At 44.8% G+C, this 25,384-nt stretch overlaps 2 protein-coding genes across 2 annotated transcripts; one reads left to right on the top strand and one right to left on the bottom strand.

The window, feature by feature from the left end:
- The first annotated feature begins 4,985 nt into the window (after positions 1–4,985).
- On the top strand, positions 4,986–6,172 carry OR10AD1 (olfactory receptor family 10 subfamily AD member 1). The gene is given in 2 exon segments (XM_015151566.3): positions 4,986–5,961; positions 5,964–6,172. Coding segments are annotated over 2 exon segments (930 nt in total). The 5' UTR covers positions 4,986–5,102; the 3' UTR covers positions 6,035–6,172.
- Positions 6,173–22,478: 16,306 nt separating this feature from the next.
- Positions 22,479–24,826, bottom strand: CCDC184 (coiled-coil domain containing 184). Its single transcript, NM_001194183.2, is given in 1 exon segment — positions 22,479–24,826. A coding segment is annotated over 1 exon segment (585 nt). The 5' UTR covers positions 24,277–24,826; the 3' UTR covers positions 22,479–23,691.
- Between the last annotated feature and the right edge of the window lie 558 nt (positions 24,827–25,384).

Here is a 25,384-nt window from a genome sequence, read left to right as displayed (position 1 = left end):
AGTATCCAGCATTTTATTCTCTTAGCCGATGAAGTCTATGCCTAACCAGGAATGCCATAATTAAAACAGTTCTAATTCCATTCTCATGTCGCTGCTCCCCCAGTACCAATCACCGCTGTTTGTACCAATCACCGCTGTTTCGAGAGGCTCTTGGAACTGTTGGGCCATTTTGATTTTGCCTGCAGATGGTTCTAATATGGGTCAGAATCATAGGTTAATTAAATCAAACATGACACCACTCTAGATCCACAGCTGAAAATTAATTCCCTCTTTTTTTCTCCTTGCCACACTGTGTTCAGCTACATAGTCCAACATATCTTATCAGAGGTTCTTCACTGAGATTAAATCACATCATTTAGATACAGTAACAAAATGGAGACTCAAATGTTGTTATGTATATGAGCTACTTTGTAAACTACTGTTAATTTAAGAAAGATTACAGACCCTCAACTCTTTAAATAGGAAACCCAAGGAGTCATGGTTGACTTTTTATTTTATCTCTACGCACCTGTGATTAAAAAAAAAAAAAAAAAGATCCTCTTCCAGTTTAACAAAGAAATTTCATAAGTATATACTGTTTATCTTTCAGAAAACAGAGATATCTTTTTAAATATTACTATGGCCATGAATTAAGACAACCAATAAAAATTACATTTTAGAGTTCAAGATTTGTTGTAGAAGACCTAGCAACAATGTCTGAAGTCCATTCTTCAACGATTCTTTGTTAGAAATGGTGTGGTGGCTCACGCCTGTAATTCCAGCACTTCGGGAGGCCAAGGCGGGCAGATCACAAGGTCAAGAGATCAAGACCATCCTGGCCAACATGGTGAAACCCCGTCTCTACTAAAAATACAAAAATTAGCTGGGCGTGGTTGCACACACCTGTAGTCCCAGCTACTCGGGAGGCTGAGGCAGGAGAATCGCTTGAACCCAGGAGGTGGAGGTTGCAGTGAGCCGAGATCATGCCACTGCACTCCAGTCTCGTGACAAAAAATAATAATATGTGCAAGGACAAATTTTATGTTACAGAATGACATGTGTTTATCTGCTGTTACAGGAATAAAGACATGAGTGTTTTTATTTTCTTGCTGGTGTTTCTTCAACTAACGGGGGGAATGTCATTTTCAAGTCAAGGTGCTAGAATTCAATTCATTAGCACCGAGACAGAATTTTTAAAATCTGAGAAGGTCCAAATATACCATCTGAAAAAGATGGGGCAGAATGAGATTTTTAGCAAACGGTATATGGGGTGTCATGGAGTCAGAGATCACCTTTAACCCTCCTTTTAGATCTTAGTGAGCTCTTTAGCTGGATTTAGAAACCAAATTGACACTAAGCAGATTAATAAAAGTATACAAATTATATTAGTTTTATATATACATGAGGATCTTGACAAGAGAGTGGTCAAAGCAAGGCGTTTTGTATTGTTTTAGACAAAGAACAATGATTTTGAGAAGAAATGACAGGACAAAGAAAATCTGGCTAGAGGCAGTAAAATGTTTTAGGAGAGTCACTAGGAGATATATGGGAGGGCGTGTGAAGCAGGTGGAAGGTGGGGTTACTTTGTTCAGTATGTTTATTTAGGTTTATTGTAGTCTTTAACTCTCTGGTGATAAGGGCTATTTTTTCACCCTGGTATGAAGAAAGTACCCCTGCCAGTGGAATCTTTATGGCTCGATGTAAGAGACAGGTCAGCTCTGAGACTACAACTTTTTCCTTTTTTTTTTTTTTTTTTTTTTTTTTGAGATGGAGTCTTGCTCTGTCATCCAGGCTGGAGTGCAGTGGCGCAATCTCAGCTCACCACAACCTCCGCCTCCTGGGTTCAAGCGATTCTTCTGCCTCAGCCTCCTGAGTAGCTGGGATTACAGGCATGCACCACCACACCCAGCTAATTTTTAGTACAGACGGGGTTTCTCCATGTTGGTGAGGCTGGTCTCGAACTCCCGACCTCAGGTGATCTGCCTGCCTCGGCTTCCCAGAGTGCTGTGATTACAGGAGTGAGCCACCACACCTGGCCTTCAATGTGTTTAACTCAAAATAATCAATATTTGGGAGGCCAAGGCAGGCGGATCATGAGGTCAGGAGTTCGAGAAAGCCTGGCCAACAGGGTGAAACCCCGTCTCTACTAAAGATACAAAAAATTAGCTGGGCATGGTGGCACGTGCCTTTAATCCCAGCTACTTGGGAGGCTGAGGCAGAAGAATTGCTTGAACCCAGGAGGCAGAGGTTGCAGTGAGCCGAGATCATGCCAATGCACTCCAGCCTGGGTGACAGGGCAAGACTGCATCTCAAAATAATAATAATATACCAGTCTGGCATATTTGGGGATGGCACATCTTTCACTCCTTCAAGGGGCATGTAAGTTTTCACGCCTATACTATAAAGTGTATACACATGCAACTTATCAATGTCATTTAAGTAGACATTCATCTCTAAAAGTATAAAAGAACAAAGTCATCAGACACACCTTCTCTTCCAGAGTGGCCGGCCAGGTCAGATGATCCTACCTGGACCAGCTTCTCTTCAAACACTATGAGATGTTTTCTGTTACTCATTACTTGATTCAGTGACAAACATCATTATCAGCCAAGAAACAGAATGAGGTAGGATGTGATTTCCATGATATTGTCCCATTTATTTAGACAAATCCTTCACCGATTAACCTCTAATGGTAGCTAACAAGGCGCTAAATGCTGGGTATCACAGAATTCTTTCTGGCACAATAAACCACAGGCAAGCATTTATCCTCCAGTAGGGCCTAGTAATTCCTCAGGTCAAATCTCAGTTTCTTCTTAGACAAATCCCAGGCTTCTCTGGAGTGTAGCTCACTGACTTGTTTTGCCCAGACTGTGACCTAAGCCCCAACATGTCCACTGAGCACAGGCTTCCAAGAAACATCTTAAACAGTGCTTTCTGCCCTTCTCTTCCTTTTCTGGGCCCCCAAGAGAAGTCCTAGGCACAAGAAAAGTATCCCAAAGTAAAGATGATGGGAGTAGCCTACTGCCCAGTCACTACCTTGACCTAGCATCAAATCACAACTGGAGGGAATCTAGAGCTGCAAGGAGTGGCAGTGAGAGGGTAGGTAGCTCTAAATCCAGATCGAGAATATGTGAGATTGAGAGACATGGAGAAGACAGGGGAGTTTGACCAGAGTAAGATAAACGGCAGGCAACCATCACCACAAATGGGAAAAGGAGAGGGAGAAGAATGAGGATTGGAAGTAGATTGAAAAAGGAAAAAAGACTAACAGAGTGTAGCGTGAGAGTGTATAGAAAAGGGAGTAGGAGAGGAGAAAATGAAGAGAAATGGCTCGCAGAACTGAAAGTTAAGCAGGAATATAGTTATCATCTATAGGCATCTGAAGGTGAGGAGGCTGGGTGCAGTGGCTCACACTTGTAATCCCAGCACTTTCGGAGGCCAAGGCAGGAGAATCACTTAAAGCCACAAGTTCAAGACCAGCATAGGCAACATAGTGAGCACCTGTCTTTATAATTAAGTTAAAAAAAAAAAAAGTATAAGCATCTGAAGGGAAGGGATCTGATACATCCTAACCCCAAAACAAGATGAAAAGCATAAGACAGACTTAATATGAACATAACAACTTCCTAAAAGTTACAATAGAGAGATAAGAGCATAAGAATTGTGACTGCTCATTCTCTGAAAATGGAAAAAGAACAAGAGTTATTGCCAGAGACAAAGGGACAGCTGAAAGTTCTCTGAAGGTCCATTCCAGAAAGGTTAAATATATGCCCTGCTCATAGCTTCCCTTTTCACACAGGGATAGTTGGATCCTTTCCACCTAATTGTGTGTAACCGTAAATTCCAACCCCAGGAGGAAAACTGTCTCCTGTTAGGAAGGCATGCATGAGCGCCCACCCAGTCCCCAGCTCCAGCACGCACAGCATGGGTGGCTGCGGTAGCAGCAGCAACTGCTGGGCGAGTGAGTCTGGAAATAGGTGGGTGACTGGGAAGAGCTTGACATGTCTCCAGAAAAGGTGCAAATCACTGTTAGCTGAGGGACAATCCTGAGGATTAGAATGTTTTTATTTTCCCTGAAACTTCAACCCATTCATCATTTTTTTTAAATTATTTATTTATTATTATTATACTTTAAGTTGTAGGGTACATGTGCACAACGTGCAGGTTTGTTACATATGTATACCTGTGCCATGTTGGTGTGCTGCACCCATCAACTCGTCATTCACATCAGGTATAACTCCCAGTGCAATCCCTCCCCCCTCCCCCCTCCCCATGATAGGCCCCGGTGTGATGTTCGGCAGCCGGGCGCGGTGGCTCACGCCTGTAATCCCAGCACTTTGGGAGGCCGAGGCGGGCAGATCACAAGGTCAGGAGATCGAGACCACGGTGAAACCCCGTCTCTACTAAAAATACAAAAAATTAGCCAGGCGCGGTGGCGGGCGCCTGTAGTCCCAGCTACTCAGGAGGCTGAGGCAGGAGAATGGCTTGAACCCGGGAGGCGGAGCTTGCAGTGAGCCGAGATCATGCCACTGCACTCCAGCCTGGGTGATAGACCGAGACTCCGTCTCAAAAAAAAAAAAAAAAAATTAGGCACACAGAGATTCAGCATTTTTTTCTTCTAGAAAAATACACCTTCAAATAGCTCAACTATTTCCTAAATACAATCTTCTATAAGCTGATAGCCACCATCCCTTTCCCTCACACACTCCAATCTTCAATTCCTAAAACTTTTCCTCATTTGGCATGGGCCCCAGACCCAATTATTTTATTTTTTCACCTCTGAACACATCCTGGTTAGTGGCTAATCCTTCAATATTGAGGGTTCTGGAGCAGATGCAATACTTCACTTGATGCCTGATCAAACCAGAGTAAAGCACATTACAACCAGCACTTCCTTCATGTTTTGATATTATGATTCTATGTATGCAGCCTGTGGTGACCCTGGCATTTTTACCACCCCATAACACTGCCAAATTACTAGAGTTTACTAAGTTCCAAAAGGATGACCACCATTCATCTATCCTGTTTTATAACTGGGCTTCTGGGACCAAGTTGGTACCTTCTGTTACCCCACAGCTATATCCTTGTGCTTTTCCCATCTTCCCTCCTCAAGCAGGCCCCAGATGCTAAGGAATGGCAGCACAGTGACAGAATTTATCCTCGTGGGCTTTCAGCAGAGCTCCACTTCCACATGAGCATTGCTCTTTGCCCTCTTCTTGGCCCTCTACAGTCTCACCATGGCCATGAATGGCCTCAACATCTTTATCACCTGAACAGACCCCAAGCTCAACAGCCCCATGTACTTCTTCCTCAGCCACCTGTCTCTCCTGGATGTCTGCTTCATCACTACTACCATCCCACAGATGTTGATTTACCTCGTGGTCAGGAACCACGCTGTCTCCTTTGTATCTTGCATGACCCAGATGTACTTTGTCTTCTGTGCTGGTGTGGACGAGTGCATCCTCTCGGCTTTTATGGCCTATGACCGTTACGTTGCTATCTGCTACCCACTTAGCTATGTCCAGAGCATAAGCTAGAAGGTCTGTCTCAGGCTTGTGGGAACTGCCTGGCTCTTTGGACTGATCAATGGCATCTTTCTTGAGTATGTTTCATTCCGAGAGCCCTTCTGCAGAGACAACCACATAGAAAACTTCTTCTGTGAGGCCCCCATGGTGATCGGCCTCTCTTGTGGGGACCCTCAGTTTAGTCTGAGGGCAATCTTTGCCGATGCCATCGTGGTGCTGCTCAGCCCCATGGTGCTCATTGTCACTTCCTATGTGTGCATCCTTGCCACCATCCTCAGCAGAGCCTCCTCCTCAGGTCGGGGGAAGACTTTATCTACTTGTGCCTCTCACCTGACTGTGGTCATCTTTCTCTACACCTCATTCTCTTACATGAACCCCCACAGCACACACGGGCCTGACGGAGACAAACCTTTCTCCCTCCTGTACACCATCATTACCCCCATGTGCAACCCCATCATTACAAGGAAATGAAGGAGGCCATGGTGAGGGCACTTGGGAGAACCAGGCTGGCCCCGGCACAGTCTGTCTAGCAGGAAGGCCCTGAAAGGAAAGCTCCTTCACCTGGGGTATGGGAAAGTTACCCCTTCCCCAGCGCTGGCAGAGGAGTAACTCTCCTATGCTGAAAAGCTCCAGGAAAGAGCATGGCTTCCTTGGTTCATGGCTTCCTTGGCACTAGAATCAGACCTGAAAGTTCCTCCTGATGTCCAATGTCCTGATGTTATCTCTCTGACTTCACTTCCACATTGTTTTTTCTTGGACCTTCCTCAGGTCCAAGAGGAAAATTTCAGATTTTCCTTAGTTTCTTTTCCTCTTAAGTTCTCACAACAGGATTCAATAAATAAGCATACTTAACTCCGTTTTTATTTGTATTTACATGCTAGTCCCCCAACCTGAGTTGCGTACATACATTTAGAAGTAAACTTTTTTATTTTTCAGCTTTTCATTTTACTGTTTTTCTTTCTTAAATTTCACTCTCACTTCCTGAGTCTACCCTCATCTACCCAATTCCTATGCAAAGTAGGTAAAGAAGCAAGAAGAAAAGAGCTGGGTGCAGTGGCTCATGATTGTAATCTCAGCACTTTGGGAGGCTGAGGAGGGAGTCTGAGACCTGCCTGGGTAACATAGGGAGACCCATCTCTACAAAAACTTTTCAAAATAACTGGGCGTTGTGACACATGCCTGTAGTCCCAGCTACTGAGGAGGCTGAGGTGGGAGGATTGCTTGGGCCTGGGAAGTTAAGGCTGTGTGAGTAATGATAGCACTGCTGCACTCCAGCCTGAGCAACACAGCAAGACCCTGTCTCATTTAAAAAGAAAAAAAAAAAAAAAAGGAAGGAAGGAAGAAAGGAAGGGAGGAAGGGAGCAAAGGAGGGAGGGGAAGAAAAAGAAACTAGGGATAAGTATTCACATAAGAAAAGTCAGAGAAAAAAAAAAGATCAGCACCCTGAACTTCATCTTCTTAGCTTCCACCAGTCGTGGGGGGAGAATGATACTAAATGGCAACAGTGCACTCAATTTGTCTGTGTAGTGTGTTGTCAGGGAGGGATGGGTGACACAGGCCAGTGTGCCAAACCCCTTCTCCTAAATCCTCTAGCTTCCTTTAGCAACAGGACCGTCTGCATATTTCCCTTCCCATGTAAGTGGTAAGTGCCTCTACCAAGCTTCTCAGGTTACCTATTTCCTTCCCTGTTATCCATACCCCAAATTAACTCCCCTCTTCCCCTACTGCCTTCCTTTTTCGTTTCCATCTTTCAATTCATTCCACCTCAATCCTACTCCACCTTACCTCCTCATCTTACACGGATCCCTGTATTTTAAGGAACCCTTCTGCATACTACCTCCACCATTGCAGAAGTCTTTTGATTTGTAACCCTGCCCTCTGTGGCTTCCTCTAGCTTCTCACCTTAACCAAATATAGCTTTCTTTGAGAAGGTACTACATTCTCAGCAGTTCTCTTTCTTTGAAAATTGCATTTTTCTCATACCTCTTCATAATAAATAAACAAAGGGGTAGTCCTGTTCTTTATTTCCCAGTGCACTTCCATAATATGAATGGATCTCATTTGGGATGCTCTCAAATAGATGTACCGCCCTTTTCACTCATGCACATCACACATTACCCTTTGCAATGATGACTTAAAACAGTAGCTTCTGGCAGGGCGTGGTGGCTCATGCCTGTAATTCCAGCACTGTAGCAGGCCAAGGTGGGCAGATTACTTGAGGCCAGGAGTTCAAGACCAGCCTGGTCAACATGGTGAAACCCCATCTCTAATAATAATACAAAAACTAGCTGGGCGTGGTGGCGTATGCTTGTAATTCCAGCTACTTGAAAGGCTGAGGCGGGAGGATCACTTGAACCCAGGAGGCGGAAGCTGCAGTGAGCCGTGATTCCACCACTGCACTCCAGCCTGGGTGAGAGAGTGCGACTCCATCTCAAAACAAAACAAAACAAAACAAAAAAACAAAGCAAAACAAAAACAGTAGCTTCACTCCACAAAACTCCAATCTTTTGAGTCCAAATTGATTTCTCTAGAAATTAGAGGATGTAAGAAGCTCTTCTTAACAAGGAGAAAGGAGAAATCACTGTAATTGGGAAGAAACAATAAATGCAGAACCTAAAATTTCCATTGTCAAAATTTGCATCAAAGTTAAACAGGCAAGAAAGACCTTAAGACTACTGCAATATGAGATTAAACTCAATGCTTCTGAAACAAAGGTCTGGGAAGTTTTCAAGAGCTGCTATGGGGGAAATCACATGACTTCTATGTTTGCTAATTGCAAAGGAAAAGGAAACTTTCTTGTATCTTCAAAACAAGCTGTAGTTTTACAATTCCAAACAAGGCACCCACAGGTTAGGCTCCCACCCTCCCACAGAGACTGAGAGGGGTGCTATCTTCCTTGATAATTACATTTCAAAGGGATGGCTCCCAGGTCCTTGAGAAAGGCATTCCCTGGGTCGTAAAACTGGCATAAGCTTCTAAGGAGATTTATATACATTTCAAAGGAGCACAGAAGAATTTGCAATCACAAGTTTTCTAAAGTTAACACTCAAAGAAAGGGGAGGTCAGGGGCCTCACGTCCAGAAGAAACCTGTCTAAAGTTGTCAGACTGGGGTGAATGTTAAGGCTCTTTTGGTCACCATGGAGAAAAACAACAAAAGGTCCCAATCTTTCCCCCTAGGGTCTCAGCTTCTTCTGTAGGTTTGAAAATTCCTATGTCAAAGAGGAAAAAGTGAAGGAAAGGAAGAAAGGGAAAGGAGAAGAAAGACTGCTTTTAAAAAGTTTTCTAAGAAATCATTTCTTAGCTTTACATTTGCCCAGCACTGATAGATGCTGAGATTATAAACAAGACAGTTCCAACTTTTGAGAATCTCAGTCTAGTAGGGCAGACAAGAACAAATAATGGTAATAGAAAGGGCAAGAGTTATAAAAGGCCTACACCAAAGTACTTTGGAAGCACATATGATAACATACTTATTAAGCACTTGTTGTAAGAGCTTTCCATTTAATCCTCACATAACCTTATGAGGTATTAGTATTATCTCAATGCTAAGATGCAAAAACTGAGGCTCATAGAGGTCAAATACTCAAAACCCACAGCATTTACAATGGCATAGAGGCCTGCGCCTATAATCCCATAGGCTGAGGCGGGAGGATTGCTTGACCCCAGCCTGCAGTAAGCCATGATACCGCCACTGCACTCTAGCCTGGGCGACACAGCGAGACCCCACCTCTCTAAAAAATGAAAAATAAAAGCAAAATTAAAATAAAGAAAAATAATAAAACGGCATAGCTCCTGTTCCTAAGCTAGCACGGCGCAGGCTTTATACCAAGGAGGTGATATTGGCTGAGCCGTTAAAAATACGCTGGAGTTGTAAGGTAGAAAATTGGGGCAGAGGGTTCGATACCAGGGACGAGTGAAATTCCAGGCAAGAGGAATCGCTCGCTTCGTCGTAGAACTGGTGCTGTCAACACGGATGGCAGAAGGCGAGCTGGGGCCCGGAATGCTGGAAAAGCAGGTCGAGTGACCTAGAACTGCTTTTTCAAGGGCGAGCACTGTCTCATTCAAGGACCTGGGCTGACGGAGGGACGGCCGCAAGGCGGGAACGGACGCGAATGGAGCTCGCACAAGAAGCGAGCTCGCACAGCCTTGGCTGCGTCTCCCCTGCCGTAGCTTGGGCCCAGGTCCCTGGTCTCTGAAGGACACAAATTGCCCCCAGACTCTGCGAAAACCCATGAAAATGTAATTAACCAGAAACTACCCTGAAACTAAACGGCACTTTCCAGTCCCCTTTCATGTCCTAATGCAAAGACACTTCTCGCCGGTGGGCACGCAACTAGGCTCTGGGGTTACCACGGCGCAGCCCAAAGACCGAAAATGTGGGAAGGGTACCCAGGAATTGCCCCCCGCAGGGTTTGGCTGGGCCCTCGGCTCCCTCACACCAAAACCTGAAGTTGACGCCATATTTCCAGGGCCGGCTCCGCGACGCACTTCCAAACTACCCAAGAGGCTGTAGGGCCACTGACCTAATTAGAACCTGGAGAGGAGATAGGAGTGGCCTGCGCAGACAGCCTGTGACGAATCAACCTTCCTCCCCCTCTCGGACTGGGGCTGTGGCAGCCAATGAGCGCCCTCCCTTTGGCCGCCTTGCTTGCGCCGAATTGCGGTAACCTGACAACCTCTGGGGAACAAGATCTATTCTGGGACACCAGTGCGGCTGCTCAGTCCCTCCAGCGGGAGATGCGGACCTTGAGGCTTAGGATCCCCTGCTAGCCGAGTGGAATGGTTGGGATACTGCGCCCCATTGGCGCAGGATGGGATGGGAGCGAAGCAAGACTTGACGCAGACCTGAGCAGAGGTGTCTGCCAATCACATCCGGCCTCCATAGCTCCCAGCCTTGACCGCGGATCCGAAGCCAAGTTCTTTCGCAGTGATAGCCCCGACTCAGCGAATTGCATAATTGTTGAATCCTCTTCCCTCCATTGAACAAGTGTCCTTTGAGCTGCCTTACCTCCCCTTTCCAGGTACCCACTCGGTGAAACCTCCCATAAGCCCTAGCCCTTTCTGGGTTTACTAGACTTTCTTTGAGTTCCCTTAATAATCTGTGCGTTTTTCTGTCACTGTACTCCCTTATTGTTTTAGAGTGTATTTACTTTCCTATCTTCTCCACTCGTCTGTGATTTATTTTGTAATTCTTCGCACAGTATCTGGCCAGAGGAGGTACTGTTGTGCTATTTCCTCAATGACCTCTTAAGCAGAATCCTGATATATTAACCAAATAAAAACAGAGCTGTTCTGATAGGAGTGGAGCGGTAATGTCCAGGGCCCTGAACCCTCACGGAAGCCCCCAAGGCACCTATTATTGGTGACTTACTTTGAAATATTCAGTTTAACATATAGAAATATGGTTTATCTAGGAGATGAAAAATATATTTAGAGCCTCAAGGAGCACTTGGTTTGGTTCAGCCTTGAAGACCCAGCTGCATTCTTACTCTTGGGTTCTGTGAAATAACCTTACGCCCATATAACAAATGCTTTTTGTTGTTGTTTGACTTAAAGCTGTCTGAAATGGATTTCTGTTTCTTGCAACTGAAGAGTCTTAGCTGAAGAGTCTTAACTAGGACAACGATGTTTCAGTGTGGTTATGAGGATTAAAAACATAAAGATTTCAAGCACTTCAATTAGCACCTCAAGAAATGTTTCTCCCCTCTTCCAACTGTTAACAGCATCCCATGTGCCCAGAGCATCAGACTTACCTGTGTTTTGTACATGATCAAAATAACAAGTCCAGTTTTTGAGACAGAGACGGAGTTTCGCTCTTGTTGCCCAGGCTGGAGTGCAATGGTAAGATCTCGGCTCACCACAACCTCCACGTCCCGGGTTCAAGCGATTTTCCTGCCTCAGCCTCCCAAGCAGCTGGGATTACAGGCATGCGCCACCAATACCTGGCTAATTTTGTATTTTTAGTAGAGACGGGGTTTCTCCATGTCGATCAGGGTGGTCTGGAACTCCCAACCTCAGATGATCCGCCCCCCTCGTCCCCCCAAAGTGCTGGAATTACAGGCGTCAGCCACCGTGCCCAGCCAGTTTTCTTTTTTGCAAGTTTTTCCTCATTCCAGCCTTCATCTTTCAGGTGTTGTTATGATTTATGTTTGCTTTTTTTTTTTTTTTGGCTATGTTTTGAAGTTTTGTTTGTTCCTGAAAGGATTGAGTTGGTCATACTCCTCAGTTCATGGCACACTATCATCGGACCCTGACAGTAAGGCCCTCTTGTTTTATTTTTTTTATTTATACCCTTCAAATCCCACTTTCCCCTATAATAGGCAATTTTCTAATGTGCTTAATGTGCATATTTCCATTTATGTGTTTTCTAAACATAGTTATTATTTCATGGGCATGCATTATTAAATGTACTCCAAAGCTACTCAGATATTTGTCTCATTCCATGTGTTTGTTTAACCTAAGCACTGTTTTTTAGCTCCATCCACATTGCCAGATGTTAATATTTAATCTGTTACTTCACATTGATGCCTAATAGTCCGAGGTATGCATCTGTCCACTCTTCCATTGATGAGCTCCCATGCTGCTTCCAACTCGATGCTACTACAAATAACCCTGCACTGAACATCCTTGTATTGGTCCCCTTGTGAACTCGTAAATAATTTGCTTTATGTTACTTAGGGGAGGAATTGCTGCTGGGCTACTGGGTATGAATCTGTTTAATGTGTCCAAGTAATGCCATATTGCTTTCCAAAAGTGGTGGAACCAATCTTGCAGCAGTGCAAGATTCTGTATTTCCACGTCTGACAACACTTGCAATTTTTCTTTTTCTTTCTTTTCTTTTTTTCTTTTTTTTTTTTTTTTTTTTTTTTTTTGAGACAGAGTCTCACTCTGCTGTCCAGGCTGGGGTGCAGTGGTGTAATTATGGCTCACTGCAGCCTCTCAGCCTCAACCGATCCTCCTGCTTCAGCCTCCTGAGTAGCTGGGACTATAGGCACATACCACCATGCTCAGCTAATTTTTAAAATTTTTTTGTAGAAGTAGGATCCCACTGTGTTGCCCAGGCTGGTCTCAAACTCCTGGGGTCAAGAAGTTCTCCCGCATTGGCCTTCCAAAATACTGGGATTACAGGCAAGAGCCACTGCACCCAGCCAACACTTGCTATTTTCTAGATTTCTAATCACTGGTTTGATAGGAATAAAGTGATATCTCATTATTTGTTTAGTTTGCATTTGATTACTAATGTAAATTTCCATATACTTATTAGCTTTCTCCTCTGCAATTAACTGCCTGTTCATATTCTTTGCTCCTTTTTTAAAAAAAAAATTGGGTTGCTTTTTCCTGTTCATTTGCAGGAGTTCCTTATATATTTTAGAGTGATATTACACCCTTGTCAGTTTTAGACAAAGCAAATGTATTCTCCATCCTGCCATCTGCCTGTTAACTTGGTTAATAATGCTCTTTGTGGAACAGAAATCCTTGATTTTTTAATAATGAAACTCCCCAGCTTTTGCTTTATGACTTGCACTTTTAAAATGTTGAAATATGGGTACCACTTTCTTAGTTGTGCTTATTCTTTGTCAGATATCTCTCAATCTGAATTCACTGGTGAGGTCTCTCTAGGCATTCCATTCATTCCTCGTCACTGAACTCCAAAGTCACTGTTCTGACTGAATTTTTAACCCTCTTTGAACCTTTTCCCTCATACAGTCTCAAGCTATGAAAATCATAGCCTTTAACTATTTGAAGTCAAGTTTTTCATCACCTTAGACACATATTTCACCTTATTTCCTTGGCTACGAGAAACTCAGTGACATGGTTACTTTCTCTCAAAGAGTTTTCTTCACTTCCATTTCACTAATCAGTTCCACCTTTGTGGGTCAGAATTAGATCCAGAATAGCAATCTGTACTATGTCACCTCTTCCTTCTGAGGAATGACATTTACGTCAAATAACATATCCTCCGATTCTGGAACTTGGTTTTGTGCTGGTTTCATTATTTGCTTCTGGGATCTGTAATCCAGTTTATATATCTGTTTTGTTAGCCTTGGCACATTTTAAAAACAACGTGACTTATTTGCTCTCCTTTATATTTACCTAAACGATTCCTTTCTTGCTTCCATGCTCAAGAATATAAAAAGCCCACACAAGACTCTACCTTCGTGATGTAAAGGGCTACTCTGACTTTCCTTCTATCATTTTCTTTTGTTTTTATTTCATTCCTTGCACTTATTTTATCTCTTTCTTTCCTTCCTTCATCCCTTACTTGCCCTTTTTTTCCCTCTTTCCTTCCTGAATTTTACAAATGCCGGGGCAAGGGCTAATTTTCTGCAGATCACAGCAAAGCAGCTGCTTCTTATCCAGAAGCAGGTTTCCCACAAACACATGGTATGTGTCCCATAACCTGCAACCCTTTTTTAGCTGCGCATCAGAACTTAGTTATGTTTCTATGGAGCAACATACTGTACCTTTTTCCCTGCCAGGTTCCAGGTGTGAATCCCATCCTACCATGTTTCTGTATGAGATTTTCTTTTCCTCATCATATAAAATCTAAAATTCTATTGTTTTATTACCTGTATTTTGTGCATTGGTGTGGACACCATACATAGGTTTTTTGTTTTGTTTTGCCAACTCCATTGTACTTACTTTTTCCAGAAAATTACTAGGATCCTGCCTCTGCCATGGCTCTTCCTCCAGTGTCATACTTGATGTCCTCTGTAGCATAAAATGTTGTGGCTTTTCTGAGCATTTTTTAACTTGCTTTTTTTTAAAAAAAATTATTTTTACAAGCCCACAGCTAACATCCCACATTTTTTTAAATTTCTTCTCCATTTTACCTTGTCCCACCTGCATACACACCTGTGCCTCCCACACACACACCATTCCCATTTTAAAACTGAAGTGCTTTCAATTTAGTGGGCAATACTCATAGAAAACAGATTTTCCCTTTGATCTTCCGAGAAGCACCCTGTCCTGATTCAAGAACACTCTGTCTCAATTCAATTATTCTCTTATAATTAGACTGTGAGCTTCTTAAAGGCAGGGACCATGACTTCCTGGAGTCTGCTGCAGTGCCCGCGGCCTTCAATGACACATAGCAGGCAGTTGGTAAACACTTGCTGACAAATTCACTCAGTCATGGTTCTCTTTTTGGATGTATTTTTCCATCATGCTGATAAGAATTATTCACCCACTGTAAAAAAATTTTTGATTCTTTATTCTTAAAGCTGGATTCAAATCACAATAAGCTTTCCTTAGCATATTGTAACCATTTATAGCAGATTAAAGTGTAGTACCATTTAATGGGAAAAAAAAATTCTTCTATAGTTCAGGTGAACAGGCTTCTGTTCCTAACACTGTCATTAACTGTGTAACCTTGGGCATATCACCCATTTCCTTAGTTATGTACAACGACATAATTAATATTTGCTCACCGGCAATTCTCTTAGAAGGAGGCTGTACTTTTTAATGAAGTACTTGGGGTAAAAATAAGATAAATTTCCCCTACCCGGGGGGCTACGTGTGAAAGAAACTATTTTTCTCAAAATATGAGAATGCACTGGTAATGCTGAGCAAGCAGGCAGGAGCAGAAAGAAAGGAAGGAAGGATGGGGTGGAGGAGCCTGTTAAAGGCGTAAACTTCTTCATGGGACTTTCCCCAGGATCCCTACCCCACCCACCTCCATTTTCCTATTCAATCTACTGTAAAATATTTTAAAGGCCTAGCAGGATTATGTAATAGTTCTTCTTGAAACCAATGAAAGGGTTTTTATGAGTCCTACAGTTGATAAGGAATGAAACTGAGGCAGCCTGCATGGACTCAGGGGTGTGGATGCGAGGGATTGGGGATGGGCTGATTCTCTCTTTTTGGAATCCAGGATCTGGTATAAAAATGAGACCCTTAAGTTCTGGAAATCTGTTTTTCCTTCCATCTCTGTCTGCTTATTAAGCCATTAAAAACTGCATGCTTTAAAGAGAAACTTAAAAACTGGCAAATGAGAAACCTTACAACTACAGGATCTTCTGTCTATTTATATGTATTGTGTGTGTAATGTTTATATAAAAGAGCTCTATTAATTGGCTTAAAGAAAAGCACTTAAATATTTTCTCAGAAAAATTAAAACTAATGCTTTTTAGTTCATGTGACTATGGTAAACTTTCAAAAATAAAGACAGTTTTAAAGACTATTGGTAAAATAAAAATGTCTTCAAAATTTAGATATTTGGTCTAAATTAGGTCAGATATTAGGTTTTCTAAGTGTTTTAAGGTCATAAACTGCTTCTTTGACTTTTGGAAATTGTTCAATGTACCTACCTTGAAGCAATTAAATTCTAGATAAAGCCTGGGGACATGTGGAATTAGCCATGCCCCCTAGCTATGCAAAGAAGGTTATAAAGAAAAGAGATTTTATATAAGAAGTGATCTTGTATGGTAAATTATTATCCTAAAGCAAAATGACTGGTTGTTTAAAAAAAGGGATGTTTAGGGCAAGTAAGATAGTCCAAGCATGTGGTAGGTGATCTGTGTGAGTCATGAAAGGACTTGTGAAAGGGAATTTATGCAAGAAAAGTTGTACAATTCAAAGGTTGTTAGACCCCCTAAATCCTTCGTAAAATGCCACTATGACTCTTACTGTACAACTTGCCTAGCTTTACAGTTAGGTAAGGCCTGAGACATGTGGAGAATCAAGAGGAAAATAAACTATGAGACACTGCAGAAATTGTATGGAATGCTTTGGACTTCCCAGGTTTGGAACTGAAATTTGGGTCAAATTTAATCAGATTCTTAACAGACATGGGTACTCCCTTCAGACGTCTGAGTTACATACAAAATGGCTGTATGAGGCCTGGCGCAGTGGCTCACGCTTATAATCCCAGCACTTTGGGAGGCCAAGGTGGGCAGATAGCTTGAGGTCAGGAGTTCAAAACCAGCCTGTGCAACATGGTGAAACCCCATCTCTACTAAAAATACAAAAATTAGCCGGGTGTGGTGACACATGCCTGTAATCTCAGCTACTCGGGTAGCTGAGGCAGGAGAATTACTTGAACCTAGGAGGCAGAGGTGCAGTGAACTGAGATTGTGCCACTATACTCCATCCTGGGCGATAGAGTAAGACTGTATCCAAAATAAATAAATAAATAAATAAATAAATAAATAAAATGGCTGTATGATCATCACTAAAGTTTATTTCACCAATAACATTTTCTAAGATTCTAAGGGATGGTAACGTGTGTTTTTTTATTCCCAGCTCTAAAATCTTGTAATTCTTTAGATGTTATATACTTGTTTCAATTATACACATTTTCTCCCTATTGTAAGAAAGATCCCTTACTACTAATTCCAGACAGACTTCCCCGGACCCCACGTTGTAACATCTCTGAAATGGAATGTGTCTTACAATTGATGGCAGCCTTCAATTACTGTTGGCCACGCAACAGTCATGACACAGTTGTCATTGCATATACATGCCTGATCCTAGTTGTTATCCTAAGTGGCATGACTGCAAATCTATAATCCCTTGATGTTTCAGTTAATCAACCATTTAATGACCATTTGAAGGAATACTAGTCCTAGTTGTTGTCTGAACACCTTCCCTGAACATGTTCTAGCAAGATCAAAAAATGTACCAGCATTAAAACTTGCACACTCGGTATTGTAGCCTGGAAGAAATTCCCATAGCCAGTAGTAGAGGACTTTTTTTTTTTCTTTAAGAAATGCCACTTCATGAATATTCAAAATGGCCCAGCGAATAGAAATGCATGGGAAAATGCATCAACAATTCTGAGTCAAAAAGTAATTCAAGTGTCAGACTCAATGTGAAAAAAATTAAATAATACCATAATGACTTAGTTATTTCAGTGCATAGTAGTGATTTTTTTTAAGTTCTATTCCTAAACAGCTCTAAAAGAGTTATTTAAATAAGAATGAAACTTTAAAATATAAATGATAAGAAATCATAGTGATAGTTTGACAGTATTTTTTCCTTTCTTAATGGTACCTAAAATAGGATGCCATACAGTCAATGGTGCCTTAAAGTCAATAAAATAGATACTTCAGAGACTATAAAAATGAGAAAGCAGTTCCAGCTCTCAAGATAACTGATAATCCAGAAGGGAGAACGTAAAAGCACATAAGGAATAATAGAAGTAAGGCAAAATGCAGTTACCATCCCCCAAATAGGTACAAAGAAAAAGATTTGGACATTTTAAGGAGGAAGAGAGCACATCAGGAAAGGCTCCACGAGGGAAGTAGCATTAGAGAAGGGCTTTAGAGAACCGATAGAATTCTAACTAACAGACATGATGGAGCAGGAAAGTAAAGAGAATGACCAGAGAACCAGATGCAGGAAAATAAGGGGCATTTCTGGGAAATGGTGAGTAGCACATTTTGACTAGAGTTAGTTACCCTTTCTGACTTTACAGGCTTCTTTAATAATTTGATGAAAATTATGAACCCTACTTGAAATAAATGCACAAATTCATAGTCAAAGTTTTGCATGCTATTTCTGTGGATTTCCCATTCACAGGTAGCGTGAGAGAGGGAAAAGGGGCAAGGGGAGGTGGGGAACACCTCTGAGAGGCTCGTGCAGGTGGCCCAGCCTGCAGAAGTCCTTTTTCTGGAGGAGATGTGCATCCGACTGCACTTGGAAAGAATGAGTGAGAGATACGGAATTGAGGCCAGAGGGCGCTCATTTAGACAGCTCACTCAGGGATTAAAGAAACTGGGATACCCTTGGGAATCATTTCCAGCTTTGACTTGTATGATATGGGCTTCTCACCTGGTGGGATGGTGTCCAGAAGATGTAGTTGGGAAATGAAATATACAGATTGAAAAATATTCCGGGCCTAATTAGGGAGGACCTTGACTCTCCACGCCCACTGGATTTTAAACTTAGCTTAGGAAGCACTAGGGACACACAGATTTCTGAGAAGAATGAATGTTCAAAGCTCTGGTTTAGGAAGATTAACCTTCGGATGAATGGTATGTGAGCAAGGCCAGGGGAGACCAGTCAAGAGTTTATGGCAGTTGCTCTTTTACATTCTTCAAATACATTCTATTTATTTACTTTCCCTTCTCTCCTCGCCACCCACCATTTGGCAGAGAACCAGGCCTTTAGCAGGTATCTGATAGTGCTTGCTGAAGTGAAAGCCATAAATTCCCTTAGAGGCTCCCCTTGTAATGTCCCTGTTCCCCGACAGGTGGCACCATTACAGCATTATTTACAGAGCAGGATTCCTTCTACAAGCACAGTGCTTCCAAGCAGAAAGAGAATTCACTTTCTGGGGACAGTCTAAATGTGAGGGGGAAATGGTAGCTGGAATAAAGGATTCAAAAACATGTCTTTTGTTCAAAAACATTTCTTACCATAGCAAAGTATCCTGGCTGAATTTATTCTTCAAGGCATATAAATGAGGAAGATGCTTTTGAAAACCTGCCTTTTCAAAGATGCAAGCAATTTTATGTCTTGCAAGAAGTATACATCTAAATATATTTGGGTAAGGACTATTCCTTAGTTCAGGGAAAACTACTAGGTGAGCCATTTCATCATACATATCAAACAGAGACTATCATTTATGGTGATCCTGAGATCATGTAAAACTAAGCGTTCATGTTGGAGGCTAGCTTACATCTCTTAGGGAAATAACAGTTTCTCTAAGAGCAGATTTTAGCCCTACCAGGATAAAATTGTAGCTTACTTCTATGAAGCTATACATGTTTTCATCTTGAGAATAGGAGCTAAACCCTGAGGGAGGCGCCTTAAACCAGTGTGAGACGGGAGTGCCAGAAACTGAAAGAGTTGTGATGAGTTACATGCAGCACAGCATGTGCTGGCCCCAGACATAAAATGGTATGAAGCCATGGCGGGGTTCATTTCCTCACCTCCACATCAGCAGTGCTCCAGCAAACTCCAAGTACTAGCAGACTTGGAAGTATTGGGAGACAGGATTTTTAGCACATCATGGGTGTCAACAAAATTTGAATGTGTTGATTAGATGGTGAGTAATCAGATTTCTGTAAAAATTTCAATTCAGTGTGGAAAACTCTGGAGGAAAAGGTGCCAAGAGTACCAGGTTCAGGAAAAGTCATTTCCCCTAGGGTATTTCTCAAGTTAAAAAGTCTCATTATCCTTTATCTCAGTGATTCTTACTTTTTTTAACTTAATTCTTATTTTTTAAGAATAAAGTTGAAACAATGTACCTTTCTCTAGAGAATGTATATACTTAAATGACTTTGCATTCAATTTCAAGGGGTTGTGGCCCTCTGGAGTTCAACTGTGACCCTTGCCCATGAGTCTGCACTTAGGAATCCCAGCTGACACTCACTCATCAGAGAAAAGAAGAGGCCGGGAGGCATTACAAAGGAGAAATGCAAGAGAAGAGTGGGGAATAGGAAGAAACAAGGACCTCCTACCTGTGCTGGATCCTTGTGAGATGCTGGGGGCAGGTGACTGAATAAGGTTGAAGGATTGCTTTTTCTGGAGAGATTTTCGTCTATCTGGGACTTGAGGGGCAATGGTTAAAGAACTTCAAAGAGGCCTTAAGGGACTGAGGACAGTGGGCATAAGAAGGGGAACTGGAGTCAAAGGCTAAAAGACTCTGCCAGAATGTTCTACAGAGGCTAAAGAGCTAAACTTCCCTTGGCTTTTTTTTGAGACATGGTCTCACTCTGTTGCCCAGGCTGGAGTGCAGTGACACAATCATGGCTCACTGCAACCTCAATCTCCTAGGCTCAAGTGATCCTCCTATGTCAGTCTCCCAAGTAGCTGGGATGACAGGTGTGAGCCACCATGCCCACCCTAAGTTGCCCTTGGGATTCATGTCAGACTCTGGAGAATCTGAGATATAGAGAGCAGGAAAGAGGCACAAGAATGGAGCTGTGTGAGAGAACACTTGGGAGCATCGGCTTCTTCCTCCTGGAACAGGTCCAGGAGGCTGTCTTCTTGGTGCTATTATTATATTACCACCCACTGGACTCTGGGAAGGGTCGCTAACCAAAATCTGAACTGCAATTTCTTTTTCCAACTAAGAAGATGAAAAGTAACCAAAACTAAGGTTATTTCCTTTTCAGGATTCGTTCAGGCTCTTGATTGGAGAAATACCCTTATTTCTCCAATATGAAGATTCCTCTCTGAAGATCCAAATAAAAGAGCAATTAGCAAAGTGGTTCCATCTAGGGCTTTTTAAGTCAGACAGACCTGGGTTTAAGTCCTGGCTCTGCCAAGTACTAGCCTGTGACCCTGAGTGTCTTAGACTCTGTTTCTGAACTGTTATATGAAAATAATAATAGTACCTATTTCATAGGGCTGTTGAGAGATAAAATTGGGTACAGTGTCTGGCACATAGTAGATGCTCAATAAATGACAGTTATTATTGTTTTTCTTAGTGCCTACTGCTGGAACTATAATAGGAACCTATCTCCCAGTCCTCAGGGACACTTTCCCACTTATATACTTTAGCAGCTCTCTCTAGGGCCCCCAATACACATTCTCCAGTCACTGCATAACTCAAGATTCCTCTGGCCAGCCTATGTGTTCAGGGCTGGCTGCCCCCAAGACGTTTTTGGCCCATAGTTACATGACATTCATGATGACCCTTTCATTTATGATGAAAAGGTCCATGCTAGCTTAGGAATCTCACCATTCCCCTTTCCTTAGCTCCATCTAATTCTAAATAACTAGAATTCTGTAGATAGAATCAGATAAGTAGAATTAGATAGAATACCTAATATCTAATTCTAAAGAAGGATAAGGGATCTTTTGTTTTTTTGTCTTTTTTGAGACAAAGTTTCACTCTTGATGCCCAGGCTGGAGTGCAATGGCACAATCTTGGCTCACCACAGCCTCCGCCTCCCGGGTTCAAGTGATTCTCCTGCCTCAGCCTCCCGAGTAGCTGGGATTACAGGCATGTGCCACCACGCCTGACTAATTTTGTATTTTTAGTAGAGACGCAGCTTCTCCATGTTGGTCAGGCTGGTCTTGAACTCCTGACCACAGGTGATCCACCCGCCTTGGCCTCCCAAAGCGCTGGGATTACAGTTGTGAGCTACTGCGCCCAGCCTCAAGGATTCTTTGGATAGGAAAAGATTATATAAAAAGAAAGTTTCTAGAGCCTTCCGTGGGTAGCTTTGTTTTCCCAGAGGAGCCAGTCACCACCCCCCCCCCACTCCAATAAAACTATAAGGAAACTAACATTTGCACAAGACTTCTTAGGAGTCCTATATATTTTTCTCCCCAACAACTTTTTGTTCCCATTTTACATATCCAGAAACTAAGCCTTGAGCACTCAATTCAGTGTTGGAACTGAGATTTAAGTCCAGATCTGTGTCTTTAGTGCTCTCTCTTTCCACCACTCCACAGCTACCAGCAGCAAGAAAACACACACACACACACACACACACACACACACACACACACACACGGCACCCTAGCTCATTCTGCTCTCAGATTTTGTTCAGGGTCTCCATTGCCCAAGGGAGTAGACTAGAGCTGTCAGTTAAGCCCTCTGGGGAACACCTTCCCCGGGTTCTCCACTAGAGGCCTGAGGCAGTTATTGTGGTTTCCCTTTGTGATGTGTCACTCTATTTCCAGAGATCCCAGGTAATCCCTCCAGAACAATACCCCCACCCCACTCCCTCCACAGAACAGGTGCAGTACCTGCCATTCCAGGACGCAGATTTGGAAATCATCTCCCAGGGGCCAGATGCTTCACTGAAAAGTCTCCTGCACATTTGGAGTTCTGGCTACTAAAAACTCATGTTAGCATGGGAGTCTCAACACTTACCACCTCCTTCCCCAGGGCAGCTTGAGGTCAAGGTCCAGGACAGAAGGGAAAGCAGGCGGAGCTGGCAATGCCTGTCCCAACCAGGACAGGAACAGTCAACTCCTTGAACTGGAGGCAAGGAGAGAGGAGGGAAGGTATGGTCCCTGCAGTTCCCACTAAGCCCAACCCTGATATCCCTCTAGTATCAGTCAGCAAGGAGGGGAGATGACGCCTTTTTATTAAGGTTAACACCAAGGAAAGTATTGCGAAGGAATACAGAAAGGAGGGGGAGGGCACACAAAGTCACCACTTGAGGAGGTGGGAGGGCGGCACATCAGTAAAAGAACCTCAGGACAGCCACATGCTCCATGCCCTGATTGGGAGAAGAGGGAGGGAAAAGCGCCATGATAGCTTGGAGCTCATAGAAGGGTCTGAAGCCCCCTGAACCTAACATCAGAGCCACAAGCCCTGACCCTGAGGGCTCACACACTACTACACAAGTAGACACACATAACACACACAAGACATGAAGGCAACACCGAGAGGCAGCGGGCAGGGACATATTGACAGAAAAAGGAACTGAAGTTAAGCAGGTGTAGCCAGGAGAGACAGTTTTTGGCTGCGGCCCAGAGTCCCTCAAATGTCCCCTAAATCTGGGTTGCTGCTGAGCACCCCCGAGTCTCTGCCTGTGAACCGGGCTCTTTGTTCTGTAAGCCCCAGTGAGTGGAAAAGCAATCCCAGATGAAGTCAGTGACAAGGCAGGATCCGCTCTGCATGCAAAATCCTAGAGGTTGAGCTATTATGTCTTCATGCACATTCATAGCCAGCTCCTCCCAGCCCAGGGGCCCTTGGAACCCCATTCACCCAGATTCCTAGGGCTGCAGTTCCCTCCTCAAGCTTCCTTTACCAATCAGCAGCCGCAGAGATCTGTGAGGGGGAGAGGCTTCTGCAGAGCACTGAATATCTTGGATTTCAGCAGAAGGGTAAATTTCCTGTTGCCAGAACAGAATACCCCCAATTCCTTAATTTCTAGGTAAATTGTTAGAGATTATTTGCCATGGTCCTAGATAAGTCCTTTTTCAGAATAGAAAAAGCAGAATTTTATTTACACATTTCAGGGGTTCTCCTGTTGTCTGGGGAGGGGGAAAGGACAGGATAGGGATGGATGGGAGTCCAGAGATGGGCGCTTCCTCTCCCGGAGCCTCACCTTTCCGCAGTTTGCTATAATTCGCTTAGTTGGGCAGAAAGAATTCTTGATGCTCCCAAAGTCCTTCACCCTACAAATCCTTCCTCGAGGGAGTCTCTCTCTGCCTGACCCACAAGAGCAGCTGTCCAAGGGAAGCATGCCGCACCGCGCCGTTCAGTCCCCTCGCGTCATGCACTCGGAAACCCAAAGACAGCCCGAGAAGGTAGTGCCCCACGGAGTCCCCTCACAGGGAGGCCTCGCCCTCCAGTTGCAGCAGGGTAATGTCGGGCATGTCAAGGGGCTCCATAGGTGGCCCGTCCCCCGCAAGGAGACCAGCACAGGGACTCTCCGGACGCTCACAGTGACTGGTGGGTGTGGCGGGGCTGGGCATCTCCTTCTCTTCTTCCTCTTCCTCCTCGTCCTCGGGATCGCGACCCAGTAAGCCGCTGTCCCCAATTCCAGGTGAAGGAGTCTCCGGCTCTTGGGGGTCGCTCGGGAAGCTCCCCTTGCCGCTGACCACGCCCAAGCCGCCCTGGCGGGGCGCAGTGGTCATAATCTGGCACATGGAGACGATGGCTCGCTGGTTGGCGCACACGTCGTCCGAGAGCACCTGGATGTGCGAGGCCTGCTCGTCCAGGGCCCCCCTCATGGCCCTCACGTCCTCAAACAGGGCTTGCAGCTGGGCTTTCAGGTGCTCCATCAGTTCCTTCATGCCGCCGTTGTACTCCCCGGAGATCACGTCCCCCACGGCCGGCACGGTGGACACCTCCAGGGGCGCCGGCATGTCGCCGCCGTCCTTGGTCATGATCTCCAGCAGACCGTCCTCCATTGAGTGGCAGAAGCGGGTGGCGGCGGCTCTGGGTCGGGTCCAGCCCGGCCTCCGGGGTGGGGGAGGGGGTGGAGGGGGAGAGGTCCCGGAGGGGTGGGGAGGAGCGGAGGGAAGCAGAGGCTCCCGAGACTGGCTGGGAGCGGACGTGAGAGACGAGTCCTGGGCAGAGGGCGCGGGCAGGGTCGCGGGCAGGGTCGCGGGAGGCCGAGAAGAGGCGGCGGGACGAGAACCCGGAGAGGGTCCCAGAGCCGGCGTCTCTTGGGCTCGCCCCGGGACGAAAGTGCCCTGCCCTGCCTCACCTCCCGGATTGCGCCCGTGTCAGCGCCGCCCCTGGGCGCCACAAGCAGAGAGCGCCTGCCGGTTCCGTGGGTCACAGACGCGCTCGCGGAGGGGTCCGGGTCCGGGCTGAGGCCAGCGGCGCGTAGCACTCGGGACTCCCCCAGGCCATTAACTGGCAGCGCCCGCGAGTGTGGCAGCAGCAGCTGGGGCGGGTCTCCCGGCGGCGCCGCGGATGCTCCTCTGTTTCCAAGGCGACGCACGGCACGTAAATGACGTGTGTCTCCATGGTAACCAGGAAGTGGAGAAGAAAAAGGGAGGATGGCTGGAAGCTGCAGTGGGGCTGTGGAGTCTGGACTAGCGAGGTGGGGGGAGGAGAGGGGACGCTGCAGTGGCTTCGGCCGAGGCTAGAAAGAGTGTGTGGTTGCAATGTTTAATAGGGAAGCATGAGAGAGCCGTTTGCTGCATAAACCTCCAAGTCCGGGAGAGATCGTCCCTCCCCTAGCCGGGGTATGAGACCCAGCGCGACTGCCCTGGAAGGATTTTTCCAGCCCGCATTCCTTTCTCAGAGGATGGCGCTAAAGTCGAGTCCTGCCTCCCTGTCCTCCAGCGGTGCGCAGGAAAGCGGAGAGGGTAGAGAAGCTGATGCTAATCATCCCAGAGTTGAGCTGGGGCACGGTGGCGCTCTGGAGCCGGCCCCACCGGGCCTGGCGGTGCAGAGGCAGGAGGAGGAGGGCACTACGGAGGTTTCTGCAGTAAATCAGCCCTCTCGCTATAGAAATCACCGGAGCTGGGAAAGGATGGGACTCCCTCCTTTACGAGACCCTACCGC

This window comes from Macaca mulatta, chromosome 11 (assembly GCF_049350105.2).
Source record: "Macaca mulatta isolate MMU2019108-1 chromosome 11, T2T-MMU8v2.0, whole genome shotgun sequence".
Taxonomy (NCBI): domain Eukaryota; kingdom Metazoa; phylum Chordata; class Mammalia; order Primates; family Cercopithecidae; genus Macaca; species Macaca mulatta.
The sequence above is the reverse complement of the archived record's forward strand: the minus strand, read 5'-3'. Positions and strand labels throughout refer to the sequence as shown.